This window comes from Protopterus annectens, chromosome 4.part0 (assembly GCF_019279795.1).
Source record: "Protopterus annectens isolate FY-2018-M chromosome 4.part0, PAN1.0, whole genome shotgun sequence".
NCBI classification, from domain to species: domain Eukaryota; kingdom Metazoa; phylum Chordata; order Ceratodontiformes; family Protopteridae; genus Protopterus; species Protopterus annectens.
In genome coordinates this window covers 476642847-476657997 of record NC_056733.1, presented here as the reverse complement: position 1 = coordinate 476657997, position 15151 = coordinate 476642847, and the positions used below count along the sequence as shown (strand labels likewise).

Here is a 15151-nt window from a genome sequence, read left to right as displayed (position 1 = left end):
CCAAGCATAGTCTGATGTGTCTGCAGTCAGGGTTTGGGTGGCAGGGGGTGGAATGAATGACAGTCCCTTGTTTTGGTGACAGGCCTCTGCCCGCCATAGGAACTCTTGCTGCAGGCAAGGAATGATATGAATCATTGTTTCCAGGCTGTGACAATGTTGACTCCATAAGCCTTTTAGGTAACATTGAAGTTTCCTTATATGCAGTCTTGCATATGGAATTAGAAGAATGCAGGAAGCCATGAACCCCAAGGCCTGCAGAATTTGTCTTGCAGATAACTGGGTTTTTGTGGCCACTTGTTTGAAGTAAGTCATCAATTGGCTTTGTTTTTCTGTCGTGAGGTAAGTAATCTGGGCAGTTGTATTCAAGCTTGCACCCAGGAATGTAATTTTTTGAGGGTACCAGTTGCGATTTCTTTTCGTTTGTGGTGTACCCTAGGCAAGTTAAAAGCATTTTTACAAATGCCAGATGCTGTAGAAGACTGTCCTTGTTTTCTGCCGGAATTAGACAATCATCCAGATAAGGATAAATTTGAATGTTTCTTTGTCTGCAAAATGCAATTACTGGTGCCAGGCACTTTGTGAAGACCCTGGGCGCAGTAGATAAGCCAAAGGGCAGTGCAGAGAACTGGTAATGCAAATTAGCCTGCTTTGAAGCGGAGGTATCTTCTGCAAGATTCCCTGATTGGGATATGCAGGTAAACCTCTTTTACATCTAGAGTTACCAACCAGGCATCTTTGCCTAGCATAGGCAGTAACTGGTGTAGAGTCAGCATCTTGAATTTTGGAATGCCCAGGAAAGTATTTGCAATGGATAAGTCCAGAATTGGACGCCATGATTTATCTTTTCTGGGCACCAGGAAAAGTCTTGAATAAAAACCTTGTCCCTTTTCCTTTTCTGGTACTGGCTGAATAGCCCTCATATTCATGAGGGACATAACTTGTTTCTGGGCCTCTGCCCACTAATTTGAAGGCAGATCTGGCCATCCGTTTGGAATTGGCAATGTGTGGAAATGAAATCTGTATCCCTGGGATACTATATTTAAAACCCACTTGTCCTGGGTAATTAGATGCCAATTTTGTGCATGAAGTGCTAGTTTTCCCCCCAAATGGGGCTGCCAAAAGAAAAGTGCTTGGAAATGGCAGAGGAAAGTCATTGAGACTGTTTACCGTAGGGAGGTGCCTTGCTACTTCCAGATTTGGAGGTGGAGGCACCCCATTGTTTTGTTCTGTAAGTTCCTTGTGACTGAAAACTGGAGCCTTTGGAGTGTCTGGGTTTGACCTGAACGGCTCTGGTGGGTACTGGAAAGGACAAATTCTTAGTAGGCCAGTGCCTATTGAACCTGGGTGGCTGCACTTACAGGAAATATTTTACAGTTTGTACAGATTTAGCTTTGTCTTCCATCTTTTTCAAAACTTTGTCTGCCTTATTACCAAACAGACTGTCCTGTTGTAAAGGACTCTCCCAATGAAAATGTTCCCTTAAGGTATGCAAAGTTTCTCCAAAAGAAAAATCCTCAGAAGGAGAAGCAGAAGGGATGGATTCTTCTGCATCAGAGTCCTCATAAGGTGGAATAGATAATTTCTGATCAGAAGAAATGGAAACCTGATCTGAAGATTCATAATCAGTGCCTTTCCTAGGCCTCTTAGCAGGAGGGGGTTGGGAACCCCTGATCAAGGTAATTAAATCCTCAGCCATTTTGATCATTTGTTTTTTAGGCATAGGGGCATGTGCACGTGGCCCAAGCGTCGTTTTTTTAGACACAGAAGTTGGTTTTGGCCTTGGTTTTGAAGATAGCTTTGGTTTAATATACAAATCTTTAGGCCTGAAAACATCCTCAGAAGCCGGTGCCTGCTCAGCGGCTCCGGACCCATCTAAGGTAGCGATAACCGCGGGTTCTATACCTAAAGTGTCTTGTGGCATACCGGACTCTGAATGGGTCTCAGTAGAGGCCTGCAAATCAAACGTAGCAGGTATCAGGGGCTGCAAAAGCGACTCACTGAGTACCGGTGACTGGCTTAGGAGAAGCTTCGTTGTCGGTTTTGGACCTCAGCGGTCTGTCTCTTTTTCTTTGCGTTTTTTTGTGAATTCCAGTAGTCGGATTGCTAACCGACGACATTTCAGGATAGTTAAATCTTGAGCCAAAATATTTCGATGCAAAAATTTACAGACGCTTAATAGTGCATTGGTTAAATTTAGCACAAAACCAACAGCAAGGCACGTTGTTGGTCAGGGCCTAGGCAAAGAATACAGTACAAATGAAAATCCTTATGAGGTATTTGCTTCCCACAAGTAATACAATTATTAACTTTTACTGACATCGGTAAGGAGCAAGAAAAAGTTTCCCCAACGGGGTACTTGGCTTTAAGTTGAAGACTTTGGTTCTGAAACTCGAAAACGAAAATTTCAGGAGTCGGCCAACCGGCACCTGCGAACTGCTTCCGCTTCAGGCACTGTGCAGCAAGAAAGACGGACGAAAATGGTGTCGGCTGCATGTTTTATACCCCTGATGACCTGACGTCATGGAAGAAGGGACAGCAACCGACGCAGGACCCAAGACTTTGTTAATCAGGCCGACTGAGGGCAACCTGCCAGCAGATTACCCAAATGTAAAGACTGCAACAGTGAAACACGAAGAACATCAGGTCCCTTCAAAACAGGCAGAGTTAAGCATACTGTTCATTTTCTGCAGTAATGCATCAAAGAGCTGATAATGGGTATGCATTCAACTGATCACAAGACAGGTCTGTTTTTGAAATAAGTAGACACTCAATTAGAGGAGCCAGTTAATTGGTATGGGTTTCACTGCAAGACTGATAGATGAAGACTTAAAAGTAAGAGTTAGTCAGCTTTCTAACCCTGCAGAGAGAAAAGGATCTTGTTCTGCACTGTGCCTTTAGCTACCATGCAATAGACTGGTTATCTGACCTGTCCAGATGTGACACTCTGCACAGATGCCTCTCCAGAACTTGCCTAGCACAGAGAAACTGCCTTTAGGTACAGTGAATTGATATGTAGTATCCTCTCTGTCCAGCTTAAACTGCCCTGTTCAATTAACCTACTGAGGTGAACACACCCTTCCTTCCAAGGAGGAAAAAGGTCATCAGCACCTGTCTCCCACCTTAAGTTTTGGCGGACTAGCTCACCAAAATAAAAGACATAACAAAAGATGCAGTACCTGAAGGTGGTAGCCTTTAAAAAAACCCACCTCAGCTGTATCAGTGTCCTTTAATAAAGCAAATGTCTCTTTACTATATGCAAACGAACACATTATGAGCAGCCAAAGACTAGTAATTCAACAGCCAAAGTCTACATTAAATGAACACGATTCACTAGTTTCAGCACCAAAACAGCATTACTAAGAACAAAACAATTCTGTGATCAGGGAACACAGCATTCAACTCTCCTAACACTAACAGACAGTGACTGCTTGGGTCCAGATAATCTGTTCATGTTACCATATTAGTAATCCTCATATTCTAGATCACTTCCAAACAAGTAATTCCCAAACCTAGTAGCAAGTACCCTATTATGTCAGCTTCATACATTCCTGAACTGTGTTAAAGACTTTAAACCAGGCAACTCACCAGAATACTGGTCCAAGCTTTGCCTGCATTTACCATAAAAATAATTTCCCTTAAGTGGCCACTAAAATATCTGCTCTGTGCATCTTCAAATTGAGGATTTGCATATTTCTGTAAAAGATGCCCATTTCTCTCTTGCTCCAGCCCTTTTCTTCAAGGATATACTATGATATTGTTTATCTCTTTTCAAACTGATTCTGATGTGGATCTGACACCAATGACCTGCCTCATATCTTACAATATTGAAAAGATGCTTGCTTTCAAATCTGCACAAAGGAAAGAAAAATTTTTAATAGAGTTCTTGTATGTAGTCCTGTATCATTCAGCCAAATCCCACTTTCCTCTCATTTCTTTCTTGGCCCCCGATCAACTAAAAATTCCCCAAGTCCTTTTCTATTTATTGTGCTTCAATTAATTCCTCTCCAAATATATCCATTTCCTGAAGTTCCTGCTCCCAAGTTTACTACTTAGCACTGCACTGGAACTGACAAAAAAAGTTCCTCTGGTTTTCTGCTGATCTTCCTTGTCAATTAAACCTACTGCAAAACCCTGTGTACTAACGTCACAAACATACACTCTGTTCCTTACAGTATCTCTGCAATTTTAATTTATAAAAACTGGATCCAGCAGCAAATTCTGCGGTATCCCCATGGTGCCCTTCCCCCACTCCTTGGAGTGGGCTGCATTATTTCCTGTCTTCAGTTAATGTTTTACCCATCCTACTTTCAAAAACCTACTCCAATGCTAAAATTCAGTAGGACACTGCAGTATTTAATGAATAACCTTTTAAGTGGTAATTTCTGAAATTACTTTAGGCTGGCTAAAAAAGCAAATCTCCTTCCCTTGTTTATTATACTGGTCAAAAAAAAAAAAAAAAAAAGAGGGCGACTCCTACCCATCCTTGTGTACCCCTTACCAACAACTCCTTCATAATCTGTTAACAAAAAGTCCCTGATGTCATTAATTGCCCTAGTTGTTCTCATTGATTACTGAAAATACTGTAATGCTAACTTACCTACTTTAGCTCATTCAAAACCCACCATGCTATCGAACGATTAGTAAGCTCCCTGACAAAATCAGTATCTGAAATAGGTATTTTCAATGGACTTGGTACTTGATCCCCCAATGTTAAAGCAGACATATGTAGTGTCCTTCTTAAATCTTTACCAGATAGCATACCTATAAAATGGCTTATTTTCCTTCTCATTTGACTTAATGTATTTTTTTTTGAGGTGGGGAGGCTACAGGCTATCCACAAAATAATTTAATGATACTACATGTTTGGAGAACGCATTATGCAGTTCATAAATAGCTTCTCATCCAATATAACACTTTTACTGAAGACGACATACCACTTGGGCACATTTACTTGCACTTACAAACTAACACCATAACAAAAAGAGTGTCTCTCTATTTAGCTCTCAACAGTTCCTCAGTTAAGTACAGCAGAGCGCACTAAAGATTAGTGACTGAGCTAAAAGGAGTCGTGTATTATATTACTACTGAAATTATGAACTTGCCAATCATGAACACAGTGACAGAGAATATTAATCCAACAGCTTCACAGATCATCTGAAAAACTGCAGGTTACTTTGTGAACCTACATAAACGTCATCTGCACAGAAACATGCAGCATCATGCTCAAACCACACACTTCCTGATTTGTGCTCCTAGGAGGACATAAAATCCCTTCTGAACCAAAGGGCAGTAATCTGTCTGACAATCAAAACAAAGCCACATTCCATCACTGAGGGCACCAATGTTTACCTCATGGGCCTGACTACAAACAATTCTTCAGAGAGAATCTGTTAAATCTACATCTAGCAAAAAGTCTGACAACACATTAGTGTTACATCATTCCTTAACCATAAAACTGGTATGTGGCTGCTTCAGGTTCAACAAAGATAGCTCAGTAGTGTATGACAGCCTGGAATCTAAACAACTTCTAATAAGTACGAGGACCTAGAAAAAAACTGCTAGGTATTCTACAAACTGCTTTCAACTAAGCTTCTTCTATTAAGAAGAGGAGTAGACAAAGGACACTACGATAAACCACATTTCATCAATGGACTACTTAACAAATCTGATACTGTAATGGCACTATTCCCTTAAGGCTGAGGAGCTTTCACTCCTGCAACATCTTATTGTCAACTCCCATCACCTCTGCATTTTGAAAAATACAAAACAGTTCTGTAGTTGTCTAAGAGTAGAAACGCCATTTTCACAATGATGTGATAAGCTTTCCACCTGCTGGTATCACTGAACTGAAAATCACAGACTCATGTTCAATTGAAACTCTATAACAACTGAAAAAGAAGCAAATGTTTAACCAACATCAGAAGTAACTGGTCCACAATCACTGTCTTTTTAAAAGTTCCAAAGCCCATGTCTAGCTTAGACGCTTGTCAGCACAATGTGTTCTGAAGCACAGGACAGTCCGCAATGGGCAACAGCAACTGTAGTTAACCAGGTACAAGAGCACATGGAGTAGGTACATCTCTCAACTGAAAAGCTGATCATAATCAGCTTGCGTTTCATATCTCCATCACTCTATCACAAGGCAACAATATGGGAAAACAGGATAAAAGGTATTCATCGTATGCACCCCATCATGTGATAGTAATCCCAAAGAGTTTGCAGAACTTCTGCTTTTGCATTAGTGTTGTCTAGCAATCAGTGTGCAAGCTACTGTTACCATTAATCACAGTCACATCCACAGTAATGAAATAAGTCAATTAATTCCAAGTAGAATATGAAATAAGAAGTTATGTACTTACCATAATGCTCCACCTGAGTAGGTAATCTTCATTTGTCAGCAACCTGTGTGTATCGGATCCATATCGGATCAGAGCCGGCAGCTTCAAACAGCTAAGATCCGAGCTCTGGGCTCCTCCCCCCTTACCCATAATCCCCTGCTAACCCTTCCTGTCCTCAGATCGAGTTTGCTTAGCAATACAGAATATTATAACACAGGAGTCACCTGAAAATCCTAACCTAACTTATCCGGAACAAGAGCTAGGAATCCTTCTAGTACGCACTATAAGTTAGGGGGATGGAGGGAGGGTCGGTTGCTGACAAATGAAGATTACCTACTCAGATGGAACGTTATGGTGAGTACATAACTTCTTAATCTGAAGTAGTTAACTTCATTTGTCCATCAACCTGTGGGACAGAGTCCCCAGCTACACAAACCTTGGGAGGTCCTCATGGAAGGATATTTCGGAGCCCTGCGTAACCGAAGGATGCTCTCCCTCTGGAAATTATATCCAATTTGTAATGGTTAATGAACATATGATATGAAGCCCAAGTGGCTGCTGAACAAATGTCATCCAAGGAAACTCTGGACCAAAAGGCGGCAGAGTGGAAATTGACCGAGTAGAATGAGCGTGGACTCCTTCAGGTTTGGGTCGACCAGAACTTTGGTATGCTAGTAAGATACATTAGGAAATCTATCTGGACAATGTAACTTTCGATACTGGTTTCCCCAAAGAGGGTTTCGCAAAGGATACGAAGAGCTGGTCCGATTTCCTGTGACCAACGGTCCTGTGCAGATAAAATCTTAATTGCCTGTGTACGTCCAGGGAATGTAACTTATATTCACCTTTGTTTTGGTAATTTGGAAAGAATACTGGTAAATTAATGGATCGGTTGATGTTAGGTTCCGACGCGACCTTGGGCAAGAAGGAAGGGTTGGTCCTGAGGGAAACTCTATCTTTGTGAAAAACCAAGTATGGCGGTTTGGCGCAAAGGGCTTGAAGTTCCGAAACCCTTCTAGCCGAAGTGATGGCAATGAGAAAGGCCGTCTTCCAGGATAAGAATTTTAGGTCCACCGAGGCTGCTGGCTCGAACGGAGGGGCCATCAGAGATTGGAGAACAAGAGTTAAATCCCATGGAGGCACTGGATCTTTAACAGGAGGTCTCAAGAGGAAGGTGCCTTTTAAAAAGGTCTTACATAATTTGGAAGAGGCCAGGGGGCCGAGACCATTTCCGACATGATAGTGGGAGATTGCAGCTAAATGGACTTTGACCGTAGAGGAACTAGCACCCTGGTCGAATAAAGTTGATAAGAATTCTAGTACTGCTGGTAACGGAGCTGTAAAGGGATCTAAGTTTCTGCGTTCCGCCCAGATTGAAAAACGCTTCCACTTACTATTATAAACCTTCCGCGTGGAAGGCTTATGAGCGGCTACTAAAATAGCCTTAACAGATGACGAGATACCGGAGTCCTAGCTATCACTGGAACTGGATCAACCAAGCTGTGAGCTTGAGATTGTCCAGGTTCGGGGTTGTCAACCCTAGCAGGTGGGAGATCAGATCCGGTGTGGGATCTAGAACCCATGGGGGGGTTCAATAGGTGAGACCACAGGCAAGGGAACCAAGCTTGGCGAGGCCAGAATGGGGCTATGAGGATCACTTTACTCCCCAACCGACGTGCTTTCTGCAAGAATTTCAGCATTAGGGGAAGAGGAGGATAAGCATAAAGTAGACCGGATGGCCAGACATGCACCAGAGCGTCTCTGAGGGATTCCCCTGGTGGGGGAAATACAGCGAAGTAGTCGCTGCACTTTGCGTTCGAAGGAGACGCGAAGAGATCGCAGCAAGGTTGACCCCATTTGAGGAAAATCTGCTTCGCCACTCTCGGGTTCAGAGACCACTCGTATGGTGAAAGGATGGTTCGACTCAGCCTGTCTGCCAAGATGTTCGATTGACCCGGAATGTGCGTTGCTATGAGAAAGCAGTTGGTGGAATTCGCCCATTCCCAAACTCTCATGGCCTCTCAACAAAGTGGGTAGGACCTGGTTCCCCCTTGTTTGTTGATATACCAGACGACTGACATGTTGTCTGTCTGAATTGCAATAGTTCCCGAGGGAAGAAGGGCTTGGAGTGCTTGCAATGCAAGAAGCACCGCCCTCATCTCTAGGACACTGATGTGCAACAAGGTCTCTGACTGGGTCCACGTGCCTTGGACGGTTCTGCCCATGCATTGCCCTCCCCACCCCAGGCGAGAAGCATCCGTGGTCACTGTGGCAAGAGGGGGAGGCATAGAGAACGGATGCCCTTTCTGGAGATCTGGAGACTGGAGCCACCAGAGTAGGGCTTTCTTGCAAACCCTGCTGAGGGAAATGGGTGAACACAGTGGATGTTGTAGAATGGACTACTGGACCTGTAGGGTCCACTGCAGTACCCTCATGTTCAGGCACGCTAAGGGTAATAGATTGATAGTCACCGCCATAGAGCCTAGAGCCCTCAGGACCAATTCCGCGGGAGGAGTCGGGTAGTTCAGAAGAGCTAGTACGTGGAGCTTCAGGGTCCGAAGTCGGTCAGGAGTCAAAAAGACTTGCAGAAGATTTGAGTCCAATCTGGCTCCAATGAAATCTAAGACCTGGGTTGGTTGGAGAGAAGATTTTTTGACATTGATTGTGATTCCCAGTCGGGAAACCAGGTGGAGGAAATAATCTCTGGCTGAGCACAGTAGATGCCTGGTGGGGGCGGACGGGAGCCAGTCTAGGTACAAAAAGACCAGTATTCCCTGAAGCCTCAGGTGGGCTGCTACCACTGCTAACACTTTGGAGAACACCCTGGAGGCTGTGGTGAGACCAAAGGGGAGGATCCTGAACTGGTAGTGGCTGGCTCCCAGCCGGAAGCGGAGATACCTTCTGGATCGCCTGTCCATCACAATGTGGTAATACGCATCTTTGAGGTCTGTGGAGCACATCCAGTCGTTCTCCTGCATGAGTGGGAGAATGGATTGAATGGTGACCATCCGGAACTCTTCTTTGGCCACTGACAGGTTTAGGAAGGATAGATCGAGGATTGGTCTTAGGTCCCCCGTCTTTTTTGGCACCAAAAAGAACCTGGAGTAAAAGCCTGATCCAGATTGGTCTGGGGGGACGTGCTGGATTGCTCTTTTTTCTAGCAGCTGGAGAATTTCTGCTGCTGCTGCCTCCCTTTGATTGGGTGGGACATCGGGGAGGCTCCGGGGTTTGGGAGGGAGGTTGAGAAAGGGAATCCTGTAACCTCTGGATATGATCCGAAGCACCCAGCGATCTGTTGTAATGGACTCCCACATAGCTAGGTGCCTCGAGAAACGCCCCCCCGACTGCCTCCAGAGTAGAGCAGTCATGTAACCCTTCAGGGTTGCTGCGTGGGCCGATCAGAAAAGGGTTCTCTCGACCCAAAATTCTTCGGTCCCCCTCTGCCTCTGGGCCGGCGTCCACCCTGTCCTCCTCTGCCTCTGAAGGACGAGGGGTCCGGAGCAAAACAGGACTGCTGAGATTTCCAGAACCGCATCTTCTTCTGTCCCTTTTGGTTCCTAGTGAAGGAAAACTGGGGAGCAGAGACGCGGACTCCGACGGCAGACAACGTCTTCCCGTCTTTCTCACTCTGGACCAACGTGTCGTGTACGGTCTTCCCAAAGAGGGAAGAACAGTCAAAAGGGGCATTAGCGAAGGACGCCTTGAAGGGTTCTGCGAAATCACAATGGCTGAGCCAAGCATGCCGTCGTAAGACAATGCCTGCTCCGCTGGCTCTAGCGGCTCCTTCCGTGGCATGAGAGAGGAGCCGCATAGAGGTATTAGAAATGGATTTGAGAGTGGCCATTCAGGCAGAGAATACTTTAAGCAGCATAAAATGAACGCTGGTACCTTATGGCACAAAATCCAAAAAACACTTGTATGGATGAAACAATCAACATAAGAATAATCCAGGTCACTTCCGAAGCCTACGGGTGAAAGCGCTTACTTGTGAATAAAGGAACCATTTTATACCATCTGGACAGTCAAGGGCTCAGGTGAGTCCAAGTGCCTCCTCTTGCACTTACGTTTGTGAGGCACCTCCTCGGGGGGGCTGTCCGAAGAGGCATCACCAACCACTTCCTGTTCCTCCAAGGGAACTATCTGGGACGTAGGTGCAGGCTGTCCCTGGGGCCGGGTGATGGAAAGTAGGCCCGTCTGAGATGGAGTACAGGGCGGAGCCGTAGCAGGAGCCTGGGGTCTCGAGTCCCTCGATAGAACCCTCTCCACAATATCAAACGCCGAAGGGGAGCTGCTCTCCCTGGGATCCGAGAGCAGTCCCCTCGGATCCGATGCGTGGATCAGAGCTGGCGCCGAAGCAGTCGGATCCAAAGGGCCAGTATGCTCCGACCGAGACGGAGCCGAAGACACACTAACACCTCCGGCTCCGAGAGCCCGGATCCGAAAAGGGACCCAACAAACTCGTGGGTGCTGTCAGCGTCGAAGTACGAGGTACTATCGGAGCCAACACTCCCCCGGCTCCGATGCTACTCAGCTCCAAAGGCTCCGAACCCCGAAAGTGGGTCGGAGAAGGAGCTATCGGGGTGAAAAAAGGGGTTGAGCTCCCCCCTGGAGGGGGGAGGGCAGGAGCACTCCCATCTGCAGCTGGGCCTGGAGGAACCTACGCATCATCAGGTCCATGTCTGCATCGGATAAGCTTCTAGTTGACCTAGAGGAGGCCACCCAGGCGGGACGGGAGTGCCGTCTTGATGACCTCAAAGGCGACCAGGCCTCCTCCGGCTCCGAGGAAAAATAGGGAGAATGGAGCTGGGAAGGAGTAGGCCTGGAGGCCCTAGGAGAAGCTGCTTGCTTGGCTGGCGGGGCCGAGGAGGAAGACTCGGCCCGCCGCTTGTGATGTTTGTCCTTCTTACGCTCCCTCCTAGCTTCCCTCTCCTCCTGGCCAACGGTGGGAGGATGAGTCCTGGCCAGGGGAGCAAGAATGGGGGGTGGCACTGTCGCAGCCGCGGCAGGTGGCACAGAGGGAGAGGAGGCCGAAGTCGGGTCCGGGGGCAACAGTCCCGCCAAGACCAACTTAGATCTCCTGTCCCTCAAAGCCCTGGGGTTGAAGGTTGCACAAATAGTGCAGCCTGAAGAGAGGTGGCCAACCCGAAGGCAAATAACACACAGAGTGTGGCCATCCGCTGGGGAGAGCTTATGGCCACACTCGGTGCATTTAGAAAAAAAGGCTTTAGGGGCCTCAGACATACTTAAGAAAGGTTTAAACACTAGGCCCGACACAAACACGCCTTCACGAACACACAAAGGGAGGACAACTAACTAAAAGTTAAGATTAACTACACAAGTCTATATAAATATACCCAAAACACTAGGGAAAACACACACACCAATAATATTAAATCTTAGAATAAAAAAGAAAGATTTTTCTCACAGAAACTGGGCTATACACGCCTGGAAGCTCGATCAAGCTGCTGACTGAAACATGGCAAATGAGATCTGAGGACAGGAAGGGTTGGCAGGGGGCTATGGGTAACGGGGGAGGAGCTTGGAGCTCGGATTTTAGCTGTTTGAAGCTGCCAGCTCAGATCCGATACCCACAGGTTGATGGACAAATGAAGTTAACTACTTCAGATCTAGGTAATACAACCTGCAGGACAATGACTGACTTATAAACATCTGCATAAATTTGCACAGTAGGATGTATAAACCATGAACTGGAGGAGTTTAATTCACTTAAGTTAAACAGTTACCAACATGTTGATAGGAAACAAAGTAAAGTGAATGCAATGTTTCACTCTTCAGATCACACAGGAAACAAAACTCAACATATGGTAGACAGTCTGCATAGTTAAAAAGTATATACTTACTATGTCACCAACTTTTTTTGGAGTACTGAGAATGATGCTGTCCATCTTTTTGTTCTGTTGCCCAAGCTTGTTGTCAAGGATATTCTTTTTGACTAGTTTGAAGTCCTTGTTCTTCCCTGGTGCATATCCATTTTTCAAGGATATGAGGAGGGGATCAGCATTCCTTCCCTCAAACCAGTCCTCAGCTTCCAGAGCTGGTTCAGGCCCAGCAGTATCTGGATAAAGATCATCTTGAAAGAGGTCAGACTGCAATATTAAAAAAAAATGTTTTACTAAGTTCCTTCCCATGCTCTGAAAAACAGCCTGCAGGGAGTTTTACTGTTCTGACAGACTCACTGAAGTACTGAAAGATATCATTTTTTTTTCACTGCTAAGATAGCAACGTGAATAATTACAATTGCATAAACAATACATCTAAAACCTGCAAATCCTGGAAGAGATCACAACTTAAAAGCAATATCCAAAATCCAATGCTGAATCCAGTAGCAACTGTTAGTGAACACCACTTAATATACAGCAATTAATTTCCTCTAGCAGATGAGCATAGTAGCCACAGTCTCAGTTTCCCCACTTTTTTTTTCCAGTCACTGGGAATGATTAAAGGGTTGGGACTCTGCATAATGGCTAAGGTGTTTACCTTGCAAACATGATGTACAGAGTTCGATTCTCATCTTTGAAGGAAATTGGTTAAGCTTAAAATGGCTCACAAGGGCAGCTAGCCTGGTACTTACCTGAGAGCTTTCCTATAAACATCTCTCAAACCACTAGACAGAACTGCCAGAAACAGCAATGAAGTAAAAGTTAAGTTCCTTTTAACAGTGCCATTTTTTTTAATAATAAAGTTGGAGCAAGACTTGTATGGACTTCATAAATAGTGAGTGAGCAAACTGGTGCAACAAAGGAAATGATTTTTTGAACTGTGATAAAGAATCAGAATTGCCTCGACATAGTAAGGCCTTGCTGAGTTTAATACTGGTGGCTGACAAAAAAGCAATTACTAGAAAATGGAAATCAAAGTCTAAATCAACCGTAGTAGAAGTAGTGAATACAGTAACAGAGATAAAAACTGGAAGTGGGATCTTTGGAAAAGAGTAGGAGCAAATGACATACAAAAAATGGGAAATATGAGAACAATACATGCAGAAGAATGTTGTGAAGGAAGGCAGGAATTGAATGAGCTATGTAATATTTGACAATGACTGTACAGAAGATTATATGTGCTGTATAATGTTTGCAACTGAAATTATGTCAATATGGTTTGTTCTCATTTATAGTGATAATTCAATAAAGATTTTTTAAACAAGGTACTTGTATGAACTTCAATTATTGTTTTAGTGAGGGCTTGCTAATTTCCTCTTATGACATCACACTTAAAATCAGTAATGCAGAAAGGAATAACTCGAAATAGAATAAGAAACTAGGTCGTAATACTTGACATCAACTTATTAGCAGCCTCACGTGTCAACCAATCCTGTAAAAAAGTATCTTAGTGCTGAAGACAGTAAACACTTTTTTTATGCAAAACTCTACCGTACAATAAAACCCTCCAAAGTTCATCATCCTGTGGTTGACAACTACTTATTACAATTATGTATCTGCATTACTGTATTGAAGCCAAGCATTATGCACTTTACTACTAATTTCACCATGTTTCATTTTGCTTTTATAACCTTTTAATTGTACATTACTGTATTTAGTTTCTTTTGCCTTTTTTGTTTGTTATAATGGTTACTAACTTGTTATGCTGCATTCTATCGTTATTTGCTGAACTCTGTGGACTACAGCATTATTTATTTATTTAAATTTGTTTACTGTGGTAGAATTCTGATTAAACAATGACCAATTACAGGCTCCGCCTGAGAGATGCCTACCAACTACAAACAGTTTCTCTTCACAGCTGTATAATCACAATCAGGATGCAACCAGACATCAGGTAAATACAACCACAAGTTTATTAAAAAGTTAATACAGTTTCACGGACACAAAAACTACATAGTATATAATCTACTTTACATGAAAACAGCAAAATTACAAGAAAACTGTAAAAATGGTGCATACATTTTTTTGATGAGTATCAGGCTAATTTTCAGCATACTGTTACTAATGACCAGTCTGTCTCTTTCAGCCCATCAAGTCAGCCATAATCATTTCACTTCTTTGTCAAGCAACCTGGGCCTGTCCTCACTCTAAACCATCATCATCTGTGCAGTGGTTTCTACCCAAATACTTCACACAGACACCTTAGCAAAGGAAAAAGAGAAAACTTTAAGGTATTTCACTTCTTTGTCAAACTATCTGTATCTGTCCTCACACTGTAAACCATCATCATCTGTGCAGTAAACCAACTTCATCTGTGCAGTGGATTCTACCCAAACAATTAGCAAAGGAACGTTAAAGTGCATTTCCAACTCACTCTGACAGTTGTGTTTAGTGTCTTAGTGTCTTATACTTCTTCCTTTTCTTTTTATAATTATGTTCATAGGTTCATAAGATAGTACTAGGCTATTTGCTCTTGCAGGCCATTTTTAAGCCTAACCAAATTTCCCAACCCAGAGGTAAGAATCAAAGTATGTGCATTTTGTCTGTGAGGTGAACACTTTTAACAATTAAGCCACCCATCCAACCTTGTCATGGCAGGAGGTATTTCTATGGGTGCTCTTTGCTTGACTCTTCATTTCAAAACACTTCTATCTCAATGGGTATATTCCCTTTAGGGTGAGCCTACCTTATTGGTGGACCAACACACACTGCTTTACTGTCATACAGTTATTAGCATTGTCTCTTTTCTCCAAGATCTCCTTTCTGAACCACTCATGCATATGTATCTACCCATTTTTGGGCTCAATGCTAGAGAGAGGGCTTAACTGATTAGCTCCCAAGCCAGTGGGAGTGCTGTCCCGCTTTGCTCCTCTTCCACCCCCTAATTCCCCAGCCATATCTTTCAGCTGTCCA

General features: G+C 44.0%; 1 protein-coding gene across 2 annotated transcripts in view; it reads right to left on the bottom strand.

Moving 5' to 3' along the window:
- CORO1C (coronin 1C) overlaps positions 1-15151 on the bottom strand; it is a 1687220-nt gene that overhangs the window by 37271 nt on the left and 1634798 nt on the right. For both annotated transcript variants that reach the window (XM_044068401.1, XM_044068403.1), the window contains exon 10: positions 12200-12445. In XM_044068401.1, coding sequence (XP_043924336.1) covers positions 12200-12445 — 246 coding nt within the window. The remainder of the gene's footprint in view (positions 1-12199; positions 12446-15151) is intronic.